This window comes from Anser anser, assembly GCF_964211835.1.
Source record: "Anser anser genome assembly, chromosome: 1".
Lineage (NCBI taxonomy): Eukaryota > Metazoa > Chordata > Aves > Anseriformes > Anatidae > Anser > Anser anser.
In genome coordinates, this window is record NC_139720.1 from 130,113,727 (window position 1) to 130,136,287 (window position 22,561).

The 22,561-nt window shown below is 40.1% G+C and overlaps 1 protein-coding gene across 1 annotated transcript; it reads left to right on the forward strand.

Moving 5' to 3' along the window:
* The first annotated feature begins 1,792 nt into the window (after positions 1 to 1,792).
* CLTRN (collectrin, amino acid transport regulator) lies at positions 1,793 to 22,561 on the forward strand. Its single transcript, XM_083820831.1, has 6 exons — positions 1,793 to 1,937; positions 2,330 to 2,388; positions 7,139 to 7,224; positions 13,362 to 13,475; positions 16,229 to 16,423; positions 20,749 to 22,561. The coding sequence occupies exons 1-6, from the start codon at positions 1,871 to 1,873 to the stop codon at positions 20,903 to 20,905; spliced, it is 678 nt and encodes a 225-aa protein (XP_083676957.1). The 5' UTR covers positions 1,793 to 1,870; the 3' UTR covers positions 20,906 to 22,561.

The following is a 22,561-nucleotide window of genomic DNA, read 5'->3' on the forward strand; positions in this document are numbered from 1 at the left end:
GGGGCATCAGTTGGGTGCATCTGGCACGCATCCAGGTCACTCTCCGTGAGCTGTGAGCTGGGGCATTCATCACACCACTCCTTCTCCTGGCCTCCTCCCCTCACCACCAGGAAAATCATCCGTCTTGCTGCTTGCCAGCGTGACAAAGTAAAATCAGTAAAATCAGCCATCCTGGCTGGAAGTCAGCAGCTGTGATCAGGGAATCCAGCCTTACCCTCCGAGGCTGTTCCCGCTGGGCGCTGCGTGCCTGCAATGTACTTTGACACTGGCTCCATGTGTTTCTAAGGAAAGAACTGATTTCCAGTGGCCAACAGCAGGGAGAGGTGACAACACATCACAGTGGCAATCGGCTCCATCTGCGTGTGGGAAAACAATGCTTTGTTTTTCCACCATCTTCCCGTGTACTGCAGTATGTCCTCCACAGAGAGAGCAGAGTTCAAGCTCTCATTATTGAAGCGACACACATGAATTTAGCATGAGGCTAACAAGGCTCAGAGTCTTTTTAGATTTTTTAAAATTACGCATTCTACAGAAAAATGGTAGTTTTTCATGCATCTGTATATTTTTAGTGCTCTCCTTTTGATGCACGTAGACACAGTGTGTTAGTTTGAGCCATCATTAGGAATGAATAGGTCACTTTTTTGTTTTCATAGACATAGATTGAACATCTAAGCAGATAACAAATCCAATAGTTTTATACTCGGAACCGGTTGTCTAGAGAGAGTAAACAGACAGCCAGGAATCAGCTTGATTTAATGACTTTTAAAGATGGGGTATCAATTCCTTTAACAGTGGCTTCTAAAAACAAGATTAAATTAGTGAATCAGTAAATTCTCAATTACCTGAACGTCCAAGTATCCTTATGTAGTAAATACTGATTACTGTCCTTCATAAATTCAGTCCCATGGTTACATAAAATATTTTCACTGGTAGCCATTCTTGTGAAGGTCTTTGGGTCTGCAGTCTCAAGACACATTTCTCAGTGCTAAAGGGCCGACTGAAAGTAATTTTGAAGAAATCTTCAATTTAGGAACTAACCATTAATCAGAATGGCTGCAGGGGGAATACAGCAGCAGAGTGCAATAAAATAATCCTGTCTTGCTGCCTAGATTGCAAAGGCTGTTCACCTCTCCGTGAGACATTTCAGTTGCTGAATTCATTCTCCTCTGCATTTATTTCTTTGTTTGGCTAAGAGCATAGAGTACATCATTAACATATTTCCATACATGCGTGCGTGTGTGTATACACAGCGTCTTGTGCAAACAAAACTAGAATACATCTTTATTCGATATGCATACATGCTTCCCCATCAAGTCCTTCTATTGCACGTTCTCTCATTCCAGTTTCTACTGTAGTGACCCTCCAACAGCAAGAAAGTACTTCTCCGCCTTTATAACTTTTCTTAGTTCTAAGCAATGTTTCAGAAGTTGATTTTGTTGGCACAGCATCGCTGCAGGTGAACCTCACGCGCTGTGGGTAACAGCACAGCATCTGGCCACCAGAGCTGCAGTCTGGTCTGGCATTAGGTGTCTCAGACATCCTGTGTATATGTGTCTAAAATCACATGCGGGGAAAAAAAAACACTGTGTAATGCTTTGCATTATTCTGTACAGGAAGAAAGAAAATTAAAACCTTATAACAGCTTTTTTTTTTTTTTTCCTTTTACTACAGATAAAGGTAGTAAATAACTAACAGAAGACAGTTGTTTCTAGTGCCCGTTTTAGCTAAAATAACGGGGGTTAATTATTAAACCTTTTACTTGGTTGCTCACTTGTGCTGCTGATGCTTTAATCCTGGGTCACAGAAAGTTTAAGAGTGCTTTACACCAGAGACTTACTTCTTTTTGCCTCAACTTTTCCACACTGAAAGGATGTTACAGGTTTTGCTGCTTACTTTCTCTGTAGTTACCGTTGCTCGTGCTGAGCTCTGCAAGCCAGGTAAGTTTTGTAGCTGCTGCTTCTCACTCTTCCTCGGGGAAATTTAACTATGAGATTATGCCTACATAGCTGTCGGCTTCATATGTTTTTTATTTTATCTGGTTGCATCTATGTTAAATATGGTTACTCTGAGCATTCACTTCTTTGCTGAGTTTGCAAATTAAGTACAGAAGTTGATCTTACCTATTTTAAAGAGGTCACGGTAAACCTGACTGAAAATCTATAAGGCTGATGCATTTATTCATGCTAGTAACTTCTGGTTCTCCTAACCAGGTAATCTGTTAGGGCAAATTTAGAAACTGTGATCTGTAAAATAATTAGAGAAGTAAATGATTTAAAATCCTATCTTGGTGACTATCAATATATGTTTGCTTTTCTTCTCTTTGTGTCAGATGCACAGAATGCTTTCAAAGTACGCCTTAGTATCAAAACAGCTTTGGGAGATAATGCAGTAAGTAAAGTATCTTCACATATTCTTCCTAACTAAACATCTGCCAAAAAAGAACTAAAACACACTGTAAAATTTCTGAAGGCAGCACAAGCAATTTGTTCTGAAGTGTTAATTGTAATAGCTTGCTCAAGTCATGGCATTTGGCTAGCCCACTCCTTAAAATGACATCCTGTAAGTGAAGTGTAAAGCTTGCCTTTTCATAAAGATAATTTTCTGTCAAAGTATTTTTTCCTTTTTCTATTCCTTTTTTTTTCTTTTTCTATTTTCCTTTTCCTTTTTCTTCTTTTTTTTTTGTGAAAAAAAAATCAACAACAACAAAAAAACAGTAGAGATGTTGCACTTCATGCATGAGAGATGCTGCATAAATCTAAGTCTGTATTTTGGGAAAAGCATTTCTTCCTGACAGTGCTAATTGTAAAGTCAAGCATGTCAGAGATGATAAGCAGGAAAAGATTGTTAGATCTTTATGAAATGGGATTTTATGTCAGGCTCTCAGACAACCATGATCTGTAGAGATCATTCAAGCATATCTCATCAATTCCCTACTAATGTAGGCTTTGGATAGTGCCCTTTCTTCTCTGCCTGTGGTGCACAGGTTAGTCTCATGAGGACTGAAATGCTTTGGCTTAATTCAGGTCCTTGGACTTAATGTATGAGTGCTGGTGTGAGCAATAATGGTCTGTAATATGCAAGAGTTTGGGAAATTAGGTGACTAAATGGTCCTTCCTGATCTAAAAAGCTATGAGATATGGCCGAATGCAATATTCATTTTCGGTTTTGAATGCTTACAGCAAATCTGCAGTGCTACAGGGCTCTGAATAAAATTAGATATGAAATGTCTTGGACAGTCACCTCCACTGGAAGTCTAATGTCTGATTGTTAGGAGCCCTGGGAAACAAAACACCACAAATTACATTCTAGAAGAGACTGGAGGTATGAGAATCTCCCTGTGACCTTAAAAGCCATTCTGAAACTACCCTGGACTATTAGGTAACTTTAACAGTAGCAGGGACCAATTCCACTGCGAACTTCATAAACCGGATACATTAAGAAGAAACGTTCAAGGTATATGCTAAAGTATTTGTCTGTGGAAATTGGTATTGAAGTCAATCCTCTTGGGTGAGAGACTAATTAAACAGTTGTGCAAACCTAGATTGTTTTAAAAATTAGTGAAGTAGTGCAATGCTGTCGTTGAAAATATGTCAAAATCATTATTGAAACACCTTGTGATAATAACTGCAAATATTTTGATTTAATCTTGGTTCAAAACATTAGGCTCAAAATGAGGAATAAAAACTGCAGCTCCCAGCAGTGCCCTTTATCAGTGTTTTTTAGTTCTGAAATTATAGTAAAATAAGCGAGATTTGTCTCACCATTTGTAATTTTTCTATTTTTCATCCCCAAAAAGGTATGATACAAACCATTAATCTTAAAGGTACTTTATATTACAAGAAAAAAACAGTAAGTGGGGAGTCTTTTATTGTTTAGTGCTGTTTGGTGTATTAATGTTGTTCTTGTCACAGTGGAGTGGAAATAGCAGCTAAGATATAGTAAGTATCTAGCTGTTTTCACGTTACTTGAAAACAATGTCAGAGACAGAGACACTGCTGGCTAACTGTTGGGAGGAAACCTAAACAGAAGGAAGGTGATTTACGGACAGAGTCTCTCTGAGGATGGTGTTAACTTTATGAGTGGCTTCTGGAGTCACTGGTTGCTTCCTAGGCACGGAGTTAGAAAAGCCGTAGAGAGTTAGCTCAAAAGGGCCAGAGTCAACCAGAGTGAGCAGGTGTGATGTCCACAGAAAAGCCTGCGTAACTCTGTGTCACCTCTTAGTTGAACCAGTTCAAAAAGAGCTAGCGCATCAGGGGCTGCAGCCGGGTGAAACAAGGTGCACTTCCCTTCCAGCTCACGTGTTCAGGATGCTTCCACAGCAGAGGGTAAGGGGGAGAAAGGCTGCTGTACATGCAGTGTCTTGCCACCAAATGGGGCCCAGAAAGCATGTTCCGTTTGTGTGTAGCTATACTGAAGGCCCAAGGACCAGGTAATTAAAGTATAGAGCCACTCAGGAGGGAAGAGACCTTCAGTTGTCCCTCGTCCTCTGCTGCTCAAGGTCAAATCAACACTGCATTTGGATCAGGTTGCACAGGGCAAGTTTATAAGATTATAATTTTGTTCTACTAACATACATTTTGTCTTCCTTAGAGAACTACTATAGCATTTTACAATCTACACTCATCTTTTTTTTCTTTTCTTTTCTTTTTTTTTTCTTTTCTTTTCTTTTTTTTTTCTTTTTTTCCCATTGTCTCAACAGCCTCCTCTTTCACTAGCAAGCAATAAAGACTGGCTTTGACAGTCAGCTGTGTCTGTACCATTTATTACCTTAAAGGCATTCTTGCCGCCCTCTTCCTCCTATTAGGTTGCCTTCCCACCACGCATGTTCCTGCAAGCAGTCATGTTCAGAGGTTCTTGTTCACATGGAGCCCACAGCCATCTCCATCTCCTCTGCCTCCTGTCTCATCCCTGTTTTCCTGGGGCTTCTCACCCTTCTGCCCAGAAGGCACTCTGCAGCTCCCTCTCCTCACTAGAGCAGACCCCTGAGTGCTGCTTGGTTTTCTCTGCCAGTCTCCTCTCCCATTTCTCGCAGTTTATTCTGTCTGTCTTAAAGTGCTTACTCTTTCAGCTGGTACCCTTCTTGTTACTTTGTCTTCAAAAAGCTCTAGGCTACTGCATCATTATTTTTTTTCATCATGAAAACCATCTACTTCATAATGATGCATTGTGCATGTATACATGTAGCGCACTAAACATAAACATATCAAGTACATATAGTATGTAGGACAGGTATTGCATTTGTGTCCATGTAAGCATGAAATGGAGTTTCATCATTATCCATTATCCATCTGAGGGAATTACCTCTACAGCTGGTTTAATCCACTGGATAACAAATGATCTTTTTCCGTCCTTTTGGACCTGCTCTCAAGGACTACAGATGGCACGCAGGGATTCAGTCAATAGTGCCACACACAAAAAAGAGGATGATCTGCCCTTTTACTGCTGCAAATTGTGCTCTGTGGTTTAAATACAGATGTCTTTAAAATTATGGTAAATAGTTTTATGGTTCTTATCTGTATTCCTTCCTCTACTACATTGTCTCTTTTTCTTTTAATACTATAGCTGACATTACTGTTACATTTCCATCAGTGCAGTGGGCTCAAAATATGGGCTTTTAAATATTTTTATGCAAACAGTCCTCTTTTGTTTTCACTTTAATTCCCCGACTGGCATGCATTATCACAGTGGGTTTACACCTTCCTTCATTCACAAAGCAAGAGTGGTGAGTCAGAAACCTGATTCTCAGTGCTGCATCTGGCTTTTCATGCTGCTCAAGCTGTCTGTTGCTCAGCTTTGTTGTCCCCGTCCAACCATATCTCAGCCCATTTCACCACTCGTCATTCGTTTAGGGATGATAAATATGATCAGTATGACTTTCTGCCCTTTAACTGTCTGCCTCCTTCCCTATTCAGGCTCCCAGTCCGCAGTATGTCAGAGCAAAATGAGGGATGGTGTCTGGAAGTTGGATTCCTCCTTTTTACAGAGAGGTTGCAGCTGCATGCATCCAAAATCAGAATTTAAAAAACAGAATTAAGATTTGGCATTTTCAGTGGTGTTCTGTCTGCTGTTTTTTGACGTGCATTGATGCTTTTTGAGTGTGTTATAAAGGCCCATGAAAAAGTAGGTCTAGGTTTTCAGCGGGATTAAGTATCCACTCCACTGTTTTTCTGTTTTGGATGATTACAGGGAGGATTTTTTTTAATGCTGAAAGTTAAAGATTAGATTTGTGTTCTGATTGACTGAGGAAAGCTGCCTCTAACCTCCACTAATATCATTCCAAGAAACTATTAATCTTTATAATCTGCTGAAAGGGGAAATTCAATCAGTATGCCTCAGTCACGTCTTTTGTTATAAAAATGTAATAGGTGCAGTTCTTGCTGGGCATTAGAATTGCACGTGGGAATGAAAGCCCAGGGGAACCTAGGGAAGCTTTCTCAGAAACCTGAAATTACGGAAGCTTGATTTTTCATCAAGACAACAGAGAAAAGTTTTTGGAGACCGTTTTTACTTTTTATTGAAATAGTAACGGTGCTGTTTTCTTTCTTTTATCTCAAATGTGATGTAGTATTTTTCCCTGTAGCTGAGCCTATCTTCAGCTTGTAGTTGAGTCTATCTTCATGTTGTAAGAACAGCATGCAGCAAGAAGGCCACAATCTCTCTCTTTTTTTTTTTTTTCCTGGTGTCCTGGCATCCAGCTCCCACAGACTACCTTCAACATTATCTTGTTTATTTTCTGGCAGAACCGCCTGGTCTTTAAGAGTGAATTTAAACCTCCTTTAACATGGATGATCCAACAAAAGAGTCAAGGCAATTGGTGCAGATGTGTTGGGAGAATTCTGGTAATGTGCCTGGTCTTTGCCATGAGGTGCTTTACATTTCCAGTTTGGCCAGTTGCCAGAAACATTCCATTCATTCAGTTTTTGGAAAAGTTCATTTCACTTTGTATTGCATTTCGTGGTAGCCATTAGAAGTCATCTTTGCACACTAAATAAGAGGCAGGAATTTATTTTCATAGCACAACCAGTGAATTTATTCATATTCTTGATCAGTATAGCATTCCAAGTTCAGTGACTCTTTTCCCCCTCCGTACCGCAAGCACTGAAGCTGAAACTGATGATTTTTCCATCTTCCTTTACAGTATGCCTGGGATGCAAATGAAGAGTACCTCTTCAAAGCAATGGTGGCTTTTACAATGAGAAGATATTCCAGCAAGACTATGACTCAGTAAGCATCTACTCTGATTTGCCTTATACCTATTAACAATGCTGCACCTAGTGGGCCATTCTCTGCTGTACTGACGTGTAGAAATCATTATATACAGCCTCCAAAAGCAGACTGTTCCAGTGTATTTTTTTGACACCCACATACATGTTAAATATCACTCTCTCTGTCTTAAGCAGCGTGCAGTCCTTGGAGCAGTGTCCCCACTGATGTGGAGTGGCACAGCTGTCACTCTCAGTGGGGCTGTGCCAATTTTCTCTAGCAGACTCTGGCAGTAAGACATGATACCTTCTGGAGGCCGTACTGGGAAGAGGTGAAGGGGCCCATCGGCAAGGTCAAGAAATGCGGTGTGGATCCTTGAATAAGCAGCTTTGGTGCACATTTACTCAGCGTGTAGCTTCAGCACTGTGCTGAAGATGAGCTGAGCCAGAGAACTGGAAGGTGGATTGCTGTGCTGGTGCTCTCTCCCTAATATTACAGCTGCTGAATTACCTAGCATCAAGAATTTTCAGATGTTGCTGTTCAGACATAAATCAGCCATTAATTGGTTTTGGGATTAAATCTACCCTAAGGCATTGAATATTCTTCTCAGGCTTCTGATCATTGCTACTTATGAAATTAGATGCCAGATCAGACAGACCATTTAGCAGGCTGCGTCTTCTGTGTGTGTGTTCTTCCCTTTCTTAAACAAGAAACCTTGTGAGTGCATTTCTATAGGCCTTTTTTTTTGTTGTTTATTGTTTTTCAGTCTTAAAGGAAAGATTTATGGCTCTGGTATGCTAATGAGGATAAGGTTTTCAATTTACTTTCCAAAAAAAAACCTGCTTTAGGCCGTCATTGCATCAGATGAAGCATAGTGCACGATTGCAAAGACATTAGTTATCTTTAGTCATATGATGACTATTGCGGTTGATGCACTTTCTCGTAAATAGAAGATGCGCTCCCCCTCCACGTCATGGGATTGTTTGGTTCCTTACTGTTTTATTCGTGTTCCTCAGAAGGTGCCTTATGTGAGCAAAGGAGCCATTACGCCGAGCTTAACAAAAACAGTCAAGTATGTTCCCACTGCACACAATGAACATGACGCTTACAAAAAATGAATTTAAGATTCAAGCTAATTAAAGGTGATTATGCAGGGCTTTTTCTCAGGTTTTCAAATAAGGAGAATTTTAATTCAGTCTCTGACCCATAAAGATTTGCTTCCATATATTTAGTTTAGTCCCAGGTCCCCTTTTTAAATTATTATTCTCTTCCTTCAAATCTGTGGTGCTTTCACATGGCAAAAAGCCTGTGTCAGACACCAGTGAACTTTATTCTCTTCAAGTGCCGTGGCTGTCTGCAGACTCAACTAATATTAGAAAGTCTGGTATAGGAATGGGAAAAATCCAGTATGAAAGGACTTAAAATTTTAATGGAAGCTGTGTTTATCCACTCTGAAAAACCACAGCATTTGTGCTCACTTACCTCAATTTCCTACCAAGACAGCTTTTCATATGGACAAATATGATACTGGCAGTGTTACTCCAGTTTGGAGGTGGGCTTGCACACATCAACAATTTCTTGCTATTCAGTTTGTCAAAGGAGATGTCAGTACAGTATTTACAAGCAGCTAGGTGTGGACATCTTTTCCTGTTTCTAAGACAGTACAGGACTTCCTCATGAGTGTAACTTGCTGGGGCAGAGGCAAGGACCCCACATAGTTACAAGTTAGGTAAGTGCCAGGCTGTACCCAACCTCGATCCCAAAGAGTCTCACTGAGCTTTAGACTGAGTGAAATCTTATACCTTTTGTCACAAAGCAGTTTTTTCTGCTACTTTGCATGTTAGGTAGAATTTTTAATCTACTGAGGGAACTTGTGGCAAATAAATTGCATTACACTATGGGCACATTTACAGGTAAATGCCAGCAGGTTTTCTTCATGAGATGTGAAAGATGATAAATTATTCTGCGATAAAAGAAGAAACAAGTTGCCAATGACTGCATTCTGGTAGCATCTAAATTTACCCAAATTTTGCATCCAGTCAGTTAAACATTTTTGACAAAAGAAAATTTGAAAAGAAAAATCCACTGCTCTTTTACAACCAAACACTGTTTCTGACAGAGTATAATTTCTGCATGGGGACATAACCAGAATGTGACACACCTCCCCTTTAACATCCCATTAATTTCTAAGCCACGACGCTGCAGCAGCAGCCACAGCTGACTCCCACATGAGACTGAACGTCATTAACTTCAGCAATCTGGATCAGGCCCCATATAATTTTCTGGTGGATCAGCATAACCATTGTTGCAGCCTGCCCATCATGTCTGAGATTCAAAGTCATCTTTTGTTAGGCTCTGAAGCTGGATTAAAGCCAGCCTGTGATGGCAAGCATTTGAATGTGCCGCTGGAAAGAGCAGCTGGTGCTGGTGCTGCTGCCCTCGTGTAACCACCAAGTGGTCCCACTCGGAGTGGACAGGATGGCACATTGTATCTCAGTTTCTCTAAAGTTAATTTCTAAACTAAAATTTAATAAATCGTGGAGCTGTGTTTAATGTTTGAAAGGCTTGATAAATTGTCAAGGTTGTGTGAAACAGGAAAAAAAAAAAACCACAATCCATGGAACTACTCAGTAATTATTAATAGAGATAAAATAAAGGTTTAATGTTCAGTGGAGAAACACAAGTAATTTTTTTCTTGCTCTCTGTATAGCTTTTTGATTAATTCTCAATACATACATTCATGAATTACATAAGCCAACCTTTGATCTGCCAGTGTTAGAAGATGATTGTCCACAGCCTGTGTTAGCAATCCTGCTTTCCCTAATCTGTCACTCATTTGAAATAATATGCATTTATTTTTGGCCTGACACTGGTTAATCTTTAGAGTAGAAAGAATGTGATCACATTTACCTACGTTCAAATGAAAGGATCTACTTTTGGTACATCTTCCCCCCATTTCTACGTAAGGAAGATACAGTTTTCCTAACAAACTAACCAGAAAACATTCATCAACATTATCTGTCCTCCTAAGACAGGCATTTTTGATACTAAAAAATATTCTGACCACTTAGAACAACAAAATAAACTTGTAGAGATAGCCAGATACAGACACTTGGGACTCAGGGCCCATGCTTCTCCCACTAGTTTACAGCCACTGTAGGCACCCAGCACCCATTGAGTCTCTGATGGATCTTCTTATCCCTAAATAATCCTCTAAATCTCCATAAGGAGATTCGAACACTTCAGCATGCTGCAAATCAAACCTATGTGCAAATAGCAATGGAAAAAAAAAAAAAAAAGGCATACCTGCTGCAAGGGAATGGTCACATTGGTGCTTGTTGAACTAGTCCATTTTGGTGTTTATGCAATCCTCTTTGACCTTCTTGTGAACAGTGTTATTCTTTTTGGAGCCTGAAAGGATTTGCATCATTCAGATTCCGCTGATGAAAAGCAGCAGTGAAGCTGGGTTTTAGATGCTGATAATCAGGCAAGGATTTTAGACACAACAGGGGGCATTGAGGAGGCAAAATTTCCGTAACTCAGCATGAGTCTTGCTGCCCAGCTGATTCAGTGCTGTTCCATCCAGAGATGGAGACACTGCCCCCAGCGATGTCTGACTGCCCTATCTCCTGCTGAAAGCCTTGGCAACGTAGGGAAGACCCCAGCGTGAAGAGTCCATTTGAGTCTCTGAGGCTGTAGAGAATGCCAGGGTGTTCTGCCAGTCTTTGCCCACCAAACGTGTCTTTCTGTTGGGGGAATGAGCTTTGCTCACACATCACATTTTGAGAACATTTGTAGAGCAATATGAACTCAGATTTTCTGCCTGGACCAGTTTATGAGTGCACCACAGAAATTCCGGTTTTAAGAACTGCAGCAGCGTGAAGATTTAGGTCCTACTGTTATAAATTCTCCTGAAGGAAAACTTCCTCCACAGATACATTTTTAGGTATTCTGTGAAGTCAGCAAGAGTTTGTCATCCACCAGCCAAAAGTAGACACTTCTTTCCCCCCTCCTGTAATTTTTGTGCTTTGCTTTTATTTTGAGTGGAATAAATCTACTTTCATCTTCTGACTGTTGCCAGCAAACTGATGTGAACATCTTTTAAAATCCCAGAGGATGGCTTTCCTCTTTTATCCAAGAAAATTCTCTGTATTTGCAAAATTGACATTGTTCCTGAGAGGTAAAAGTGGGTATTTCAGCTCTGCAAAATCATTGCTTTCCACTTTATTGCATGTCTCTGTGGAATATATACCTTCTCTGTAAAATTAAAGGTTGCCCTACCCAAACACTCTGGCACCTGAACCAAAAAAGCACCCACCACCCAAAAAAGCTTTTAGCAATAAGTATTTCTATAAAATATCCAAAGTAAACTGTTGTGAACAAGCCAATGCTTGCTTTAACAGTCTTTTTTTTTTTTTAATTATTTTTTTTTTCTTTTTCTGGCTGGAGACTATGCACTTAAGGGCAGCATTTGTTACCTTACATTCTTTCCTACTTTGTGCTTTCTGCTCCTCAGACCATTGCTGAAGTCTTGTTAGCAGTCATTTAATTAAGTTTGTAATTAGCCAGAAGATGGCACTACAAAACAGAGCTCTGTGGCAGGTCATTGCTTGCAGTGGGGGATTTGTCACCCTGGGAAATTGCAGAAGCTGGAAAGAAAATATTAAAATTTGCATTTTGATGATGGACACTCCAAACCTTGAAAGCAGTGATAATAATGGGCATCAGTGTAGTTAATTAAGAGAGAGGCTGCATTCATCTTTGCTGGCCCACAGTCTCCTTCTCCGGAACAGCAGGTAGCATTTGAAGTCCAGTTGTCCCAAGTGGGGTCCAGCAAGACGGGGTCAGGGCAGCTTTGTTATGCTTGTGGCCAGGCAGACCTTATGCAAAGGTGAACCAAGGCTGGGCTGCTCCCTGGCAATAAAAGTAGTCCTAACTCTTGCTCGTGGGCTTTTGGAATATCTGCTCACTGCTTGGGCATGACCAGGAAAGCTGAATCCTGAGCCAAAGGGTTATTTATTAATGATACAGAATGTTTTGTTGTTGTTGTTGTTTTCTATTTTTCTCTCTCCAGCTCTCTGTCTTTCAAGTTTTTGGATGTACTTCTATGATGCATATCATATTCCTTGCCATGCTGTAATAAATGCTACATTTACAGCAATTGCTGTATATTGCACATGTGTTTGGCTGGTTTCTCAGTTGTGTGAATAAAATAGGAACAGATAGAAGAACATGAGGGCACCATCTATTCTCAGTCCCTATGTTATACATGTATTAGCCTTCAATTCTTTATTTTTAATACTCATGATGATATCATTCTGCGAGGTATTTCTAATTATAGTTCATTTTATACACTTACTAGTACCAGTGGTAGATTACAAGTTCATAAGTTTCTGAAAAAAGGGCATTTTAAAGACATTTCACCGACTTTTTACATAGTATGCCGTGAGAAGCTGCATGCCTATAGCCTTCCACTATTAACTTCACATAAAACCAAGTAATCTTCTTTTGAAACAGATGAAGTAAATATGCCATAGCACATCCTAGAGGGCATAGATCAGTCCCAGCATGATGTTTATGTTCAGCCTTTTGCCTCCACTCTGTGCTTGACAGTGCAGAAAGATGTTAAAAAGAATAACACCAATTTCTTTACTCTTTCCTCCCTGTTGACCTCCTCTCCTCTCTCCTGAAAGTGTACCCTGTAGAGGGACTGCACACACTTGAAGATTGTATGGGGAATCGCCCATGTCTGGCTCCTGTAGCACTGGCTGTCAAAAATAAAATTCTTATTTCATCAATGTGTTTATGTCATTATATGGCTTTATTTTCATAGCCCAGATGATTAAGATACAAATATTTATTTTTCTGTTTTATTACACTAAATGTGTGTCCAAGACCAGACAGGTTTGTAGTAGATTCAGAAATTCATTTGTAGGTTCAACTTTGGTTTCAATAAGCTTACATATTTTCAATCATATCAGGAAATAGTAAATGCCGTGGGTGGTGTTTCTTCCTTGGGCATTAACCGTTACATTTTTTAGAAGATTATTCCCCCTTAGATGAAAGCAGTATTTTAGGAAAATCTGAAATATTTCAATAATTAATCCCATGTTTCTTTAATTTTTTTTTATTATTATTATTTTTTTAACCATCTGTAGAATTTCCAATGTGCTGCTCTGCAATGTGACGGATCGGGTGTCATTTTGGTTTGTGGTCACGGATTCTTCCAAAAATACAACTGTTCCAGGAAGCGAGGTAGAGGCAGCCATCAGGTACAGTCACTGCTTCTGCAGCCTCTCCTTTCTTGCTGACTGAGGATGCTTTCTCTCTCGGGGCCATGAATAAGCACTCTGCCTCTTTAAGGACGAACTAATGGAAGTAGTTAAAACACCAAGGGGTCAGTACTCTTTCAGGCGTGTAAGATTAGCAGGATTTTTAACAGGCCCACAGAATTCAAAGCATGTGAACCTTGGGATTATAACTGTGGAAGGAGTCTCTCTTAATGCTGGAGCTTTGGATGAAAGCTAGACCCCTTCCCAGAGCCCAGACTGTAATTTCGTATCCCGTGCATGGCAGAAGCACTGCTGGCATCCGGCTGCTACATTTGTGAGAAAGCCTTCTTCCTCAGATGACAGAATTCCATCCTTTTTGTGAGGGATTTATATCATTTCAGGCTCATTGCATGTCATATGTCCATCTGCATGCACCAGGACTAGTGACCACAGGCTCCCTTTAGGTTCTCATCAAGTACAGTTTTTCAGGCTTCCTGTAGAAGTCAATGCTCACATGAGAAGAGCTCATGTGAGCTATTCATGAGAAGAGCTGGCTGTGTCCCAGCTTGGCTTAAATAACCTTGTACTCACGTTATTCTCATTTCAGCTCTTTTTGGAATGCTAGTTGCTACAGTAGTTGAGCATTACTTGTACAAATACCGTGTGGTACAAATCAGTTCACTTTCTACTCAATATCACATTCTGTAGCCAATAAAAGCAAGAGCGTGGAGTTGAAGAGGGAAAAACCTGACTTCAATGGTCTATTAAAGCTACGAAAGGGGTTTATGGGGATGACTCCCACAGGCAGCATAACTCACATATCTTTCTCAAGCACTGAGTGGAAAACAGACCTCTTTGTTTTTAGACATTCTGTACTTTGTCTTGAAAATTCACGTTATCTCTATGGAGGTGTAATGCCTAATTCCTGATGAATGAGTATGCGTTCTTTTGGAAAGATTAACTTTTAAGCTTATGAGTAGATTAAACTGTTTCCTACAGAGACACCAAACAATAGTTTCATAGCATTAGTGGAGGAAGCAGATTATTTATTCACTGAAGCTCTCTAAGAGTGCTGGAATGCAGATTTTTTTTTTTTCCGTTTCATTTCTGTTATTCTTTGAATCATTCAGTAGCATAAGCTGATTTACTTAAGTCTTTTATATGCCCTCTTTGCAGGAGAAATTGGATACTATTATAGCATGTTTGTTTTTTTAACTGTTGTCTCTCACCCAAAAAAGAATATGCTATTTTTAAAAAGTTGTAATTCCTACCTAACACAGAAACAAGAATTAAAGTGTTCTATAAAGCTTCTTACTTGAAAATTCAATTGCTTCTGATTGCAGGCTTCCATCCTAAACCATTATTCTAATTCTTTGTATAGTACTGCATCATGTAAGAATGCTACCGAGGACCAGGATTTTATTGTATGAGGTTCTCCAGAACCTAAGAACAAAGAGGAAGGCAAACCTTCTCAGAGCTCTGTATGGTTCCCAAGATCTTGCACAAATATACATGGATATATAACACAATAAGCACCTGTAGTTACCCGCATGTCTTTCAGCACATAAGTCTGTAACTCCAGCCATTAGAGGAGGGAGAACAACGCTTACTTTAGCTGCTCGCAATGAACCATTTATATCAATAAGGGTGAAAATCTCTTTAAATCACAGGTGGCTTACCATATAATGAGTCTTATAATATGCCATGGCTTTCAGTCCTCTCCAGGAATGCTAGCTTTCCGTTAAGGGTAAGAACTTCCTGCTTAAGAGATAGTCAACATGATGATTTCCAAGAAGAGTAATTTTCAAAATTTTACCTTTGTTTCCCATATATCTTATGGGAAATATTACTTAGGAAATACTTGCTCTATGGTAAATTAATTTAATTGTATGAAAGAAAGAGATGATGTGAATGATACAACTGCAATCAAAATCTCTGAACACCAATATGTTTAATAAATTTTCTCAAAATTTTCAAATGTTTTGCAAAAGCTAGTGAAAGATACTGCTAAATACTTTTGAGACTGCTTAGATTCAGATCCATAAATTACTGCAAATGCTCAAAAGTAATGAATGTGAGTGAAGATATCCATTCAAGGGTAGCAGTTGTACTATTCATTTGAAAAAGTGTGTTTCTCATAATAGAAAACATGTGCAAAGTGCAAATTCATTTAGATACATCCTACAGGGAAGAAAGGTATATTGGCAATGGGTGTGGATTCTTCTGGACCAAATAATAACTAGTGCCTCGTGGATCTAAGAGAATCTACAGCAGCAAGAGCAGATGTACATGCCTATAACATGTAAGATAGTTCAGTTTATGGAACCAAGGGGCACTGATAAGAAAATCGTCTGAGCATTGCAGAGTGGCACCACCAGTCCCATGCTATCCTTGAATGTCTCATGAACAAGACAACAGAGCCACCATTTTAGATTGCTAAATCTTCAGCATGTGGTCCAAACCAGAAACAATTAATAATACTGTACTTCAAGTCTCATCTGTATTTTCCAATTTTTCAGATAAATAAATAAGGAAGTCTGGTATTCAAAACCCTGTAAGCATGTGGGTATCTATGGATTACTGACAGGATCTATGCTAAAGTGAAGGTCTGTGTAATCCTACCAACATCATGCTGGATCAAATTCAACCCTGACAGACTTGCAGCACACACATGAAAATATTTTTTTTCTTCTATCCTTTTTATTTATAAAATACCTTTTTAAAGAGCTGTGATGCTTTTTGTTTCTATAAAGGATGAACCGGAACAGAATCAACAATGCCTTCCTACTGAGTGACAAAACGCTGCAGTTCCTGAAGATATCCTCCACTTTAGCACCTCCTGTTGAGCCCTCCACACCTGTCTGGCTTATAGTATTTGGTGTTGTTCTTTGTCTCATTGTGGCTGCAATTGTTTTCCTCGTTGTTGCAGGGATTCAACAGCGCAAGAAGTAAGCAGCTTAGCTTTTCTTCTGAATACATACTGGCAAATTAAGTTAGCTGGGTTGGTTGTGCTTTTCAAATCTGCCTCAGAGAAATTACGGCTGTGTCCTTGCTCCATCCATAGGTAAAGGTAGCCTTTGTGTCCTTTTCTGAGGGTAGGGTTTAAATTTTTTTAACTGTGAACTAAATGCCTTAGTAATGCTGGGGTATGGGAAACAAGGAGGATAACAGCCTGATCCTGGAGGTCATCTAAGTAGAGACAATAGCTTTACACAGACTTTTGTTGTCATTTTTCTCATGATTTAGCGTGCTGTAGGTGAATCTCCTCTCACAGAGTAGCCAAATAGCTACCAAGGGAGAGAAGCCTGCCAGCGACTATGCCCCCTCCAAGGCCATAGTGTCAAAAACTGACAAGGGTAGAAAAAGCGCTGCCGCAATTTGAGAAGCCTAAGCAGAGGACACAGTAATGGTTAAGGTATGGCTGAAGAAGGCCTGCCCAATGAGATGGTGCCTCATCTCACCTTCTGTTCACATCCTGATGAGTCTGAGCAACCTAGCCCTTCACAGGTTCATTACCACATCTCACCAGCCTAGGTGCCTGCTCTTTGGCAGTAGGGTGAGAGATAGAGATACTCCCTTTGTCACTCATTTTCTGCCCTGTGGCAGCAGTGGTGAAACAGAGAAGGTTATTCATGCTTTCCTAGTGTGAGCGGGTTGAAGTGAGTCAGAGATTAGTTGAGGTTTTGATCCCACCATCGCTGTTGGCTCAGAGCTGGGCATGAGGAATGGAAATTTCTCATCTGAGCTGAGATCCTGCCATGGAAGTAAGAAATAGTTGAGCTTCTACCATGACATAGGCTGCCATGAAGGTTAGGTTAATGTAAAGTTCTGACATCAGCAAGAGGATCATACTGGAACAGGAGATGAGCTGAAAAAAGGTAAATTGTTTTGACAACTAGATGATATTAAAGTTATTGAATGTATGGTGGACTATATCCCCAGATATATCAGGGCAATGGATTCACATGTGAAAAGCAGTATGTTGCAGAGATTTTTCCTTTCTGCCTCCTTATCACCTCAAAAAGCAATGTTAAAAGACCTCAGAAGAACAGCACTTTTTGTGAGGGATAAGTGGTTTTCATAGAGAGATGGGTAGTCTGAATCCCTTCGGTTTTATTTTGCATTCAGAAAAGTTGCATGAATTTGTGACCCCCCCCCCCCCCCCCTTTCTGTTATCAAAAAGCAAAATTCAACAAACAGTATTTTGAGTTAGGGCAAACACTTTGAGATCATGTATAGTTTAAACCTTGTCACAACCTTCCATAACCTTCAGGTTACTTTATCCCCTGAACCTAGGCAACCTCATCTGTAAAACTGGAGGACTGTTGGTTCCTGAAGTCCATACTTACCCTCAGTGTATCTGTGTAGTATCATGGCTCTGTGAGTCTATAAAACACCTAGCTCAAAGGGGGTCACTGAACATTTCAGATGAGTGTAATATAAATAAATTGTGCTAAATGGCCATGGTTTTTCTAGCTAAAATAATCCTTTGTACTTTATATCAAGCTAAAAGACAACATTTTTCCCTCCTGTTTACAGAATAGCTCAGCTGAGCTTGAACAGTTCTGTTAGGCACCTTTTCACTCCCTCCTCTGTTTCCCTACCTTGTCTTTATGCATAGCCTTTCCTGAGAGCAGAGTTATCCATGGTTGAATTCTAAGCCTCCTTTCAACTCAATGGCATCTGCAGGCAGAGCTGAGGGAGTGAGAGAGTAAAACAAGTATGTATTTGTTCTGTCTACTGTTGGAAAGACTGGAGAGGTAAAATGGATGGTCTGAGCTATTTGGCTTCTTGATAGAAGAGCCAGACATTAGAGAAGAGAATTTCAAAAGTGCTCATCTCTTCTTCAGGCACTGAAGTATGTGATAAGTCATGAAAAGACTTCAGCAAAACCAGTAATGAGTTTTCCTGGAAGCCTGACCAGAGCTGACACAGTGACAGCTATGTTGCCTAGTAAGCTATGTTGGAAATCTGGCCCCAAGGACAGTGTTGACTTCTCATAAACCTGGCATTTTGTCTTTACTGGCCTTTAAAGTACCAGTTAAATGCCTTAATTCAAATAAGCACAAAAGGGAGTGCTTCAGCCTGCTCACACACAGATTATCAAGGAAGCACATGACTGGCCTCTAATGAAGCTTCCTTAATGAGTTAGACTCACGTGTCATTTTTTGAACTGGAAGATTTTCTTAATTAGGTTTTCACTGTGCATCACTGCCAACATGTAAAAATCCAAGCCACAGCTGCCTGCAGTTTGCAATCATTAGCAGAGCTCCATGTGACTGTAGCCATTTACTTTACAGTGAACTGGATCAGACACGTTATCTTGCAACTTCTGTTGTTTGTTATGTTTGTTCTCCTGTCATCACAGCAGTATGACACCTCTCTCTCTACTAGTATAGATTTGGTGTCTACCCAGGGCAGGACCCTACTTTGGGTCAGCCCCAAAGTGGTCAGGCAGTTGGACTTGATGGTCTTTGTAGGTCCCTTCCAACTGAACTATTCTGCTCTTATTCTATTCTATTCTATTCTATTCTATTCTATTCTATTCTATTCTATTCTATTCTATTCTATTCTATTCTATTCTATTCTGTTCTGTTCTGTTCTGTTCTGTTCTGTTCTGTTCTGTTCTGTTCTATTCTATTCTATTCTACTCTACTCTACTCTACTCTACTCTACTCTACTCTACTCTACTCTACTCTACCCTACCCTACCCTACCCTATTCATCCTTTACTGTGTATGGTGTGTTAGACTGAAGGACAGCCCTACCTCCAAAATCCCATCTTCAGCAAAGACCAAAAACATTTGCCTTGGGAAGGGTAAGGACAGAGTGAGCACACAAACGCTTCCCTCTGTTACTCACCCAGCACCTGTTTTGCAGCTGGGGGCCTTCCTGCGATGGATTTGATCTTCATGTCCTGAGTAACCCACAATGTTTTATCTTCCCTTGACTTGCTGAGTCTCTCCTTGGACTAAGAAGTTCTTAGCTTCTCTGAATTACTATGGCAACAAGTTACACGCCTCTTCTATTCCTCTCTTTTCTTTTGAATGTGCACCTTAGTAACCATCATTCTTTATGTTCTGTGCCCACACTTTTTGAATTAAAGAACTCTCATCCCTGTAAGAGCAAGTAAGTCAGTCAGAGGTCAGAGGCTTCCAGTACTATCCCCACATTTATTTTTAGCAATCTTGTAATGCCAACAATCTCCCAAAGGCCAATAACATTTTATTATTCTTAATATCACTATTATTCGAAATTATACTGAGTCAGGCTGCTATGATTGTCCTGAGTCAGATTGTTACAGTATGTGTTGTGGGATAGGAAGAAGCGGTGGAGCCGACCTTTGAGTTTCTTATCCTCCGAAACTGCTGATGCTGCAGGCTGTAAAGTACAGCAGGTTTTTCAACTATGAACTAGTAGATTCCAAGGTCAGAATAAATCTGGAATTGAAGGAACACTGTGACATGTTGACTGATACTTCTCTATTATATCTTTTTTTTTTTTTTAAGATAATTTTATTTAACTATTTTAATATGGTTGTCATGAGAACTGTAGCCAGGAAAGTGAAACCCATGAAATTGTTTAGTCTAGAAGACAGAAGTATAAAAAGATACTAGGTTGGAAGAGTGCCTAACTTCTGGAGAAGTTTGTCAAGGAGTCTGAAGGCACTCAAGTCTCCACCAGCAGAGGCTTCAGTCAGAAGCTGATCTGTTTCTTAAAATTTTAATTTATCCACATCATTGGGTGAAATCTATGACATGTACAACAGGGCCAGACTAGATGTGTAGTGCAGTCCTTCCTGACTTCAAGCAAAAAACAGATTCAGAGTTTTTTTTTTTCTATTTTTCTCTTGCACCAGCTTTTACTCCTGCAACCTCCAGTCTTTTTACAGAACAATTGCCCAAGTGATACGTATAACATATTTAAAATGCATTTACCCTAGGTTTTCTGATTCCCAGTCCTGACCTTGAACCACTAAACCAAAGTTTCCAGTCCCAGGAAGGGAAGGCCTCCCCTCTTCAGTGGTATATTTACAGCAGCAAAGAGGCTGTGCAGGTAGCTGCCTGCTTTCGCACGTAAAGGTGGTTGTGAGCTAATACAGCTAAAGTTGATGTAAGAGCAAATGATGCTGGGGAGCCTTTGCGCCAGACGATGCCTTTCAGTACGTAACCTACAATGACCTTCTAACTAAATGTGCTATTTTCTGTCTGTGAAAGCTTGGTGGAGTGCTGCAGGTCAATAGAATAAGACAATTTTCTCTTCCTTGTTTTTAGAAAGAATAAAGAGTCAACAGAGAGAGAAAATTTAGAAGAGAAAGGCGAAGTAACAATAACAATAGAAAATGGGATTCCTTGCGAAACACTGGATTTAAAAGCAGGTCACATTAACGGAGTCTTTTCAGCAGATGATGAACGGTTCACGTCCTTATGAAATGCTGCCATTGCTATCTGGCGCTCTTTTGAAAGACTCCCGTGCCTACCTTATCTCGTCACTACTCCTGAATGTCAAACATGAAGACAAGAAAAATGTCCTTTCACTTAATTTCCCTCGAGAGAACCTTTTGCTGATAGCAGATACACAGGAACCTCCATTACAAAGCTTTTGTTCATGAGCGAAGCAAATGAGAAGACCTCAAATGATATCCATTAATGATTTCTAAAAGATGTGTGGCAAAACAGGGTTGAAATCTGCGTTATGTCAAGTGTTTAATTTTTAATGATTATTTAAGTGTGTCTGTTAGTTGTTTTTCCCTAATGTAAATGTGAAACTACATTATTCTTGAATGTCACAGGGGAGATCATTTATCATTGTCAATGCTTGCTGGGCTTTCTTTTAAGCCATATGCAAAAGTTTCTCTGTAAGCTGACTTCTGTTTGCTCATTCACAGTATGCTTTTGGATTGAATAGTGATCAGTGCATGAAAGTTTAAGTTTATTGGGGACAAAAAAGTAAGCTTTCACAGCCTCCATAAGAGCAGGTTAAAAAGTGGTGGGGTCAACTATAGCATTAGAACTAGCAAAGATCTGGTACTAAACAGGTTTTTCACTTTACAAAGTCACAGATTACATGACCTGGAAATTAAAAGTTGCAAAAGTTTAAAATTTGTTGAACTTAAAAGTTGGAAGAAAGGGGAGATTTTCCAAAGTTGTAGCCTGTGGTTAGTGGTCCGGCTCTCATTAAATTTATGAGGGCATGTTGCAGTTCTTTGAAAATTCTTTACGCTTTTTCATAATAAAACTAGAGCAGATTTCCAAGGGACGTAGTGAACCCAGGGTCAGCTGAACACTTCATGTGGTAGCTGGGTAGCTTTTGAAAAGGTCCAGCACCTCTAACAGCGGCTACTGGTCTTCATGCGTCCTACCCAGATGATAATGTGTAGGCTGTGGTAAGTCAGCAGAGAGCATTCGGACCTGGATTTCCTATGTGGCTGGAAGCTGAGGGCACCAAATACCAGCCCTTAAATTGCATTGCTGGATTACTTTGACATCAGTCATGCACGCAGAATAGGCTATCTGTGCCCTAAGCCTGTTCCCATTGAAACCAGTAATACATTTCTTACTGATTTCAGAAGTATTAGGCCTGAGTGAAGGAGAGTTGTCTGTGTGGGTAACTGCACACAGAATGGAAATGTGTTAAGAAAAATATGGTATCTGCAGTCACCAAACAGCTGCCCACACCACTACAGGTAGGATCTGACCATCTCATTTTCAGTGTAAAGTTTGGAGGCAATATTAGAAAGCCCACTTATTTATTCAGGTTACTCTGTGCATCTGGATCCTTCACCCACAGGAACAGGGTAAAACTGGGTAAAAGCTCCTCGTAAAGGACCCTCCAATGTCCTGAAGGGTGAGAAGGTTTTTCATCTCCCACGGTTCAAATTCTTTGGCATTTTGGCTGTATCATCTTTGTTTGTCCATTTGACCTGTCTCTGGCTCTTGGGAACGGGGTGAGCAGAACGGGAGGAATGGGGAGGAGATCGGGGAAACTGCGAGCCGAAGGGAGGAGGCTGAGAGGGTGGAACTCAAAGCTGGGAGAGGGAGGGAGAGAGGAGGGCAAAATGTGAAATAAAATTATGGAGCCCACAGA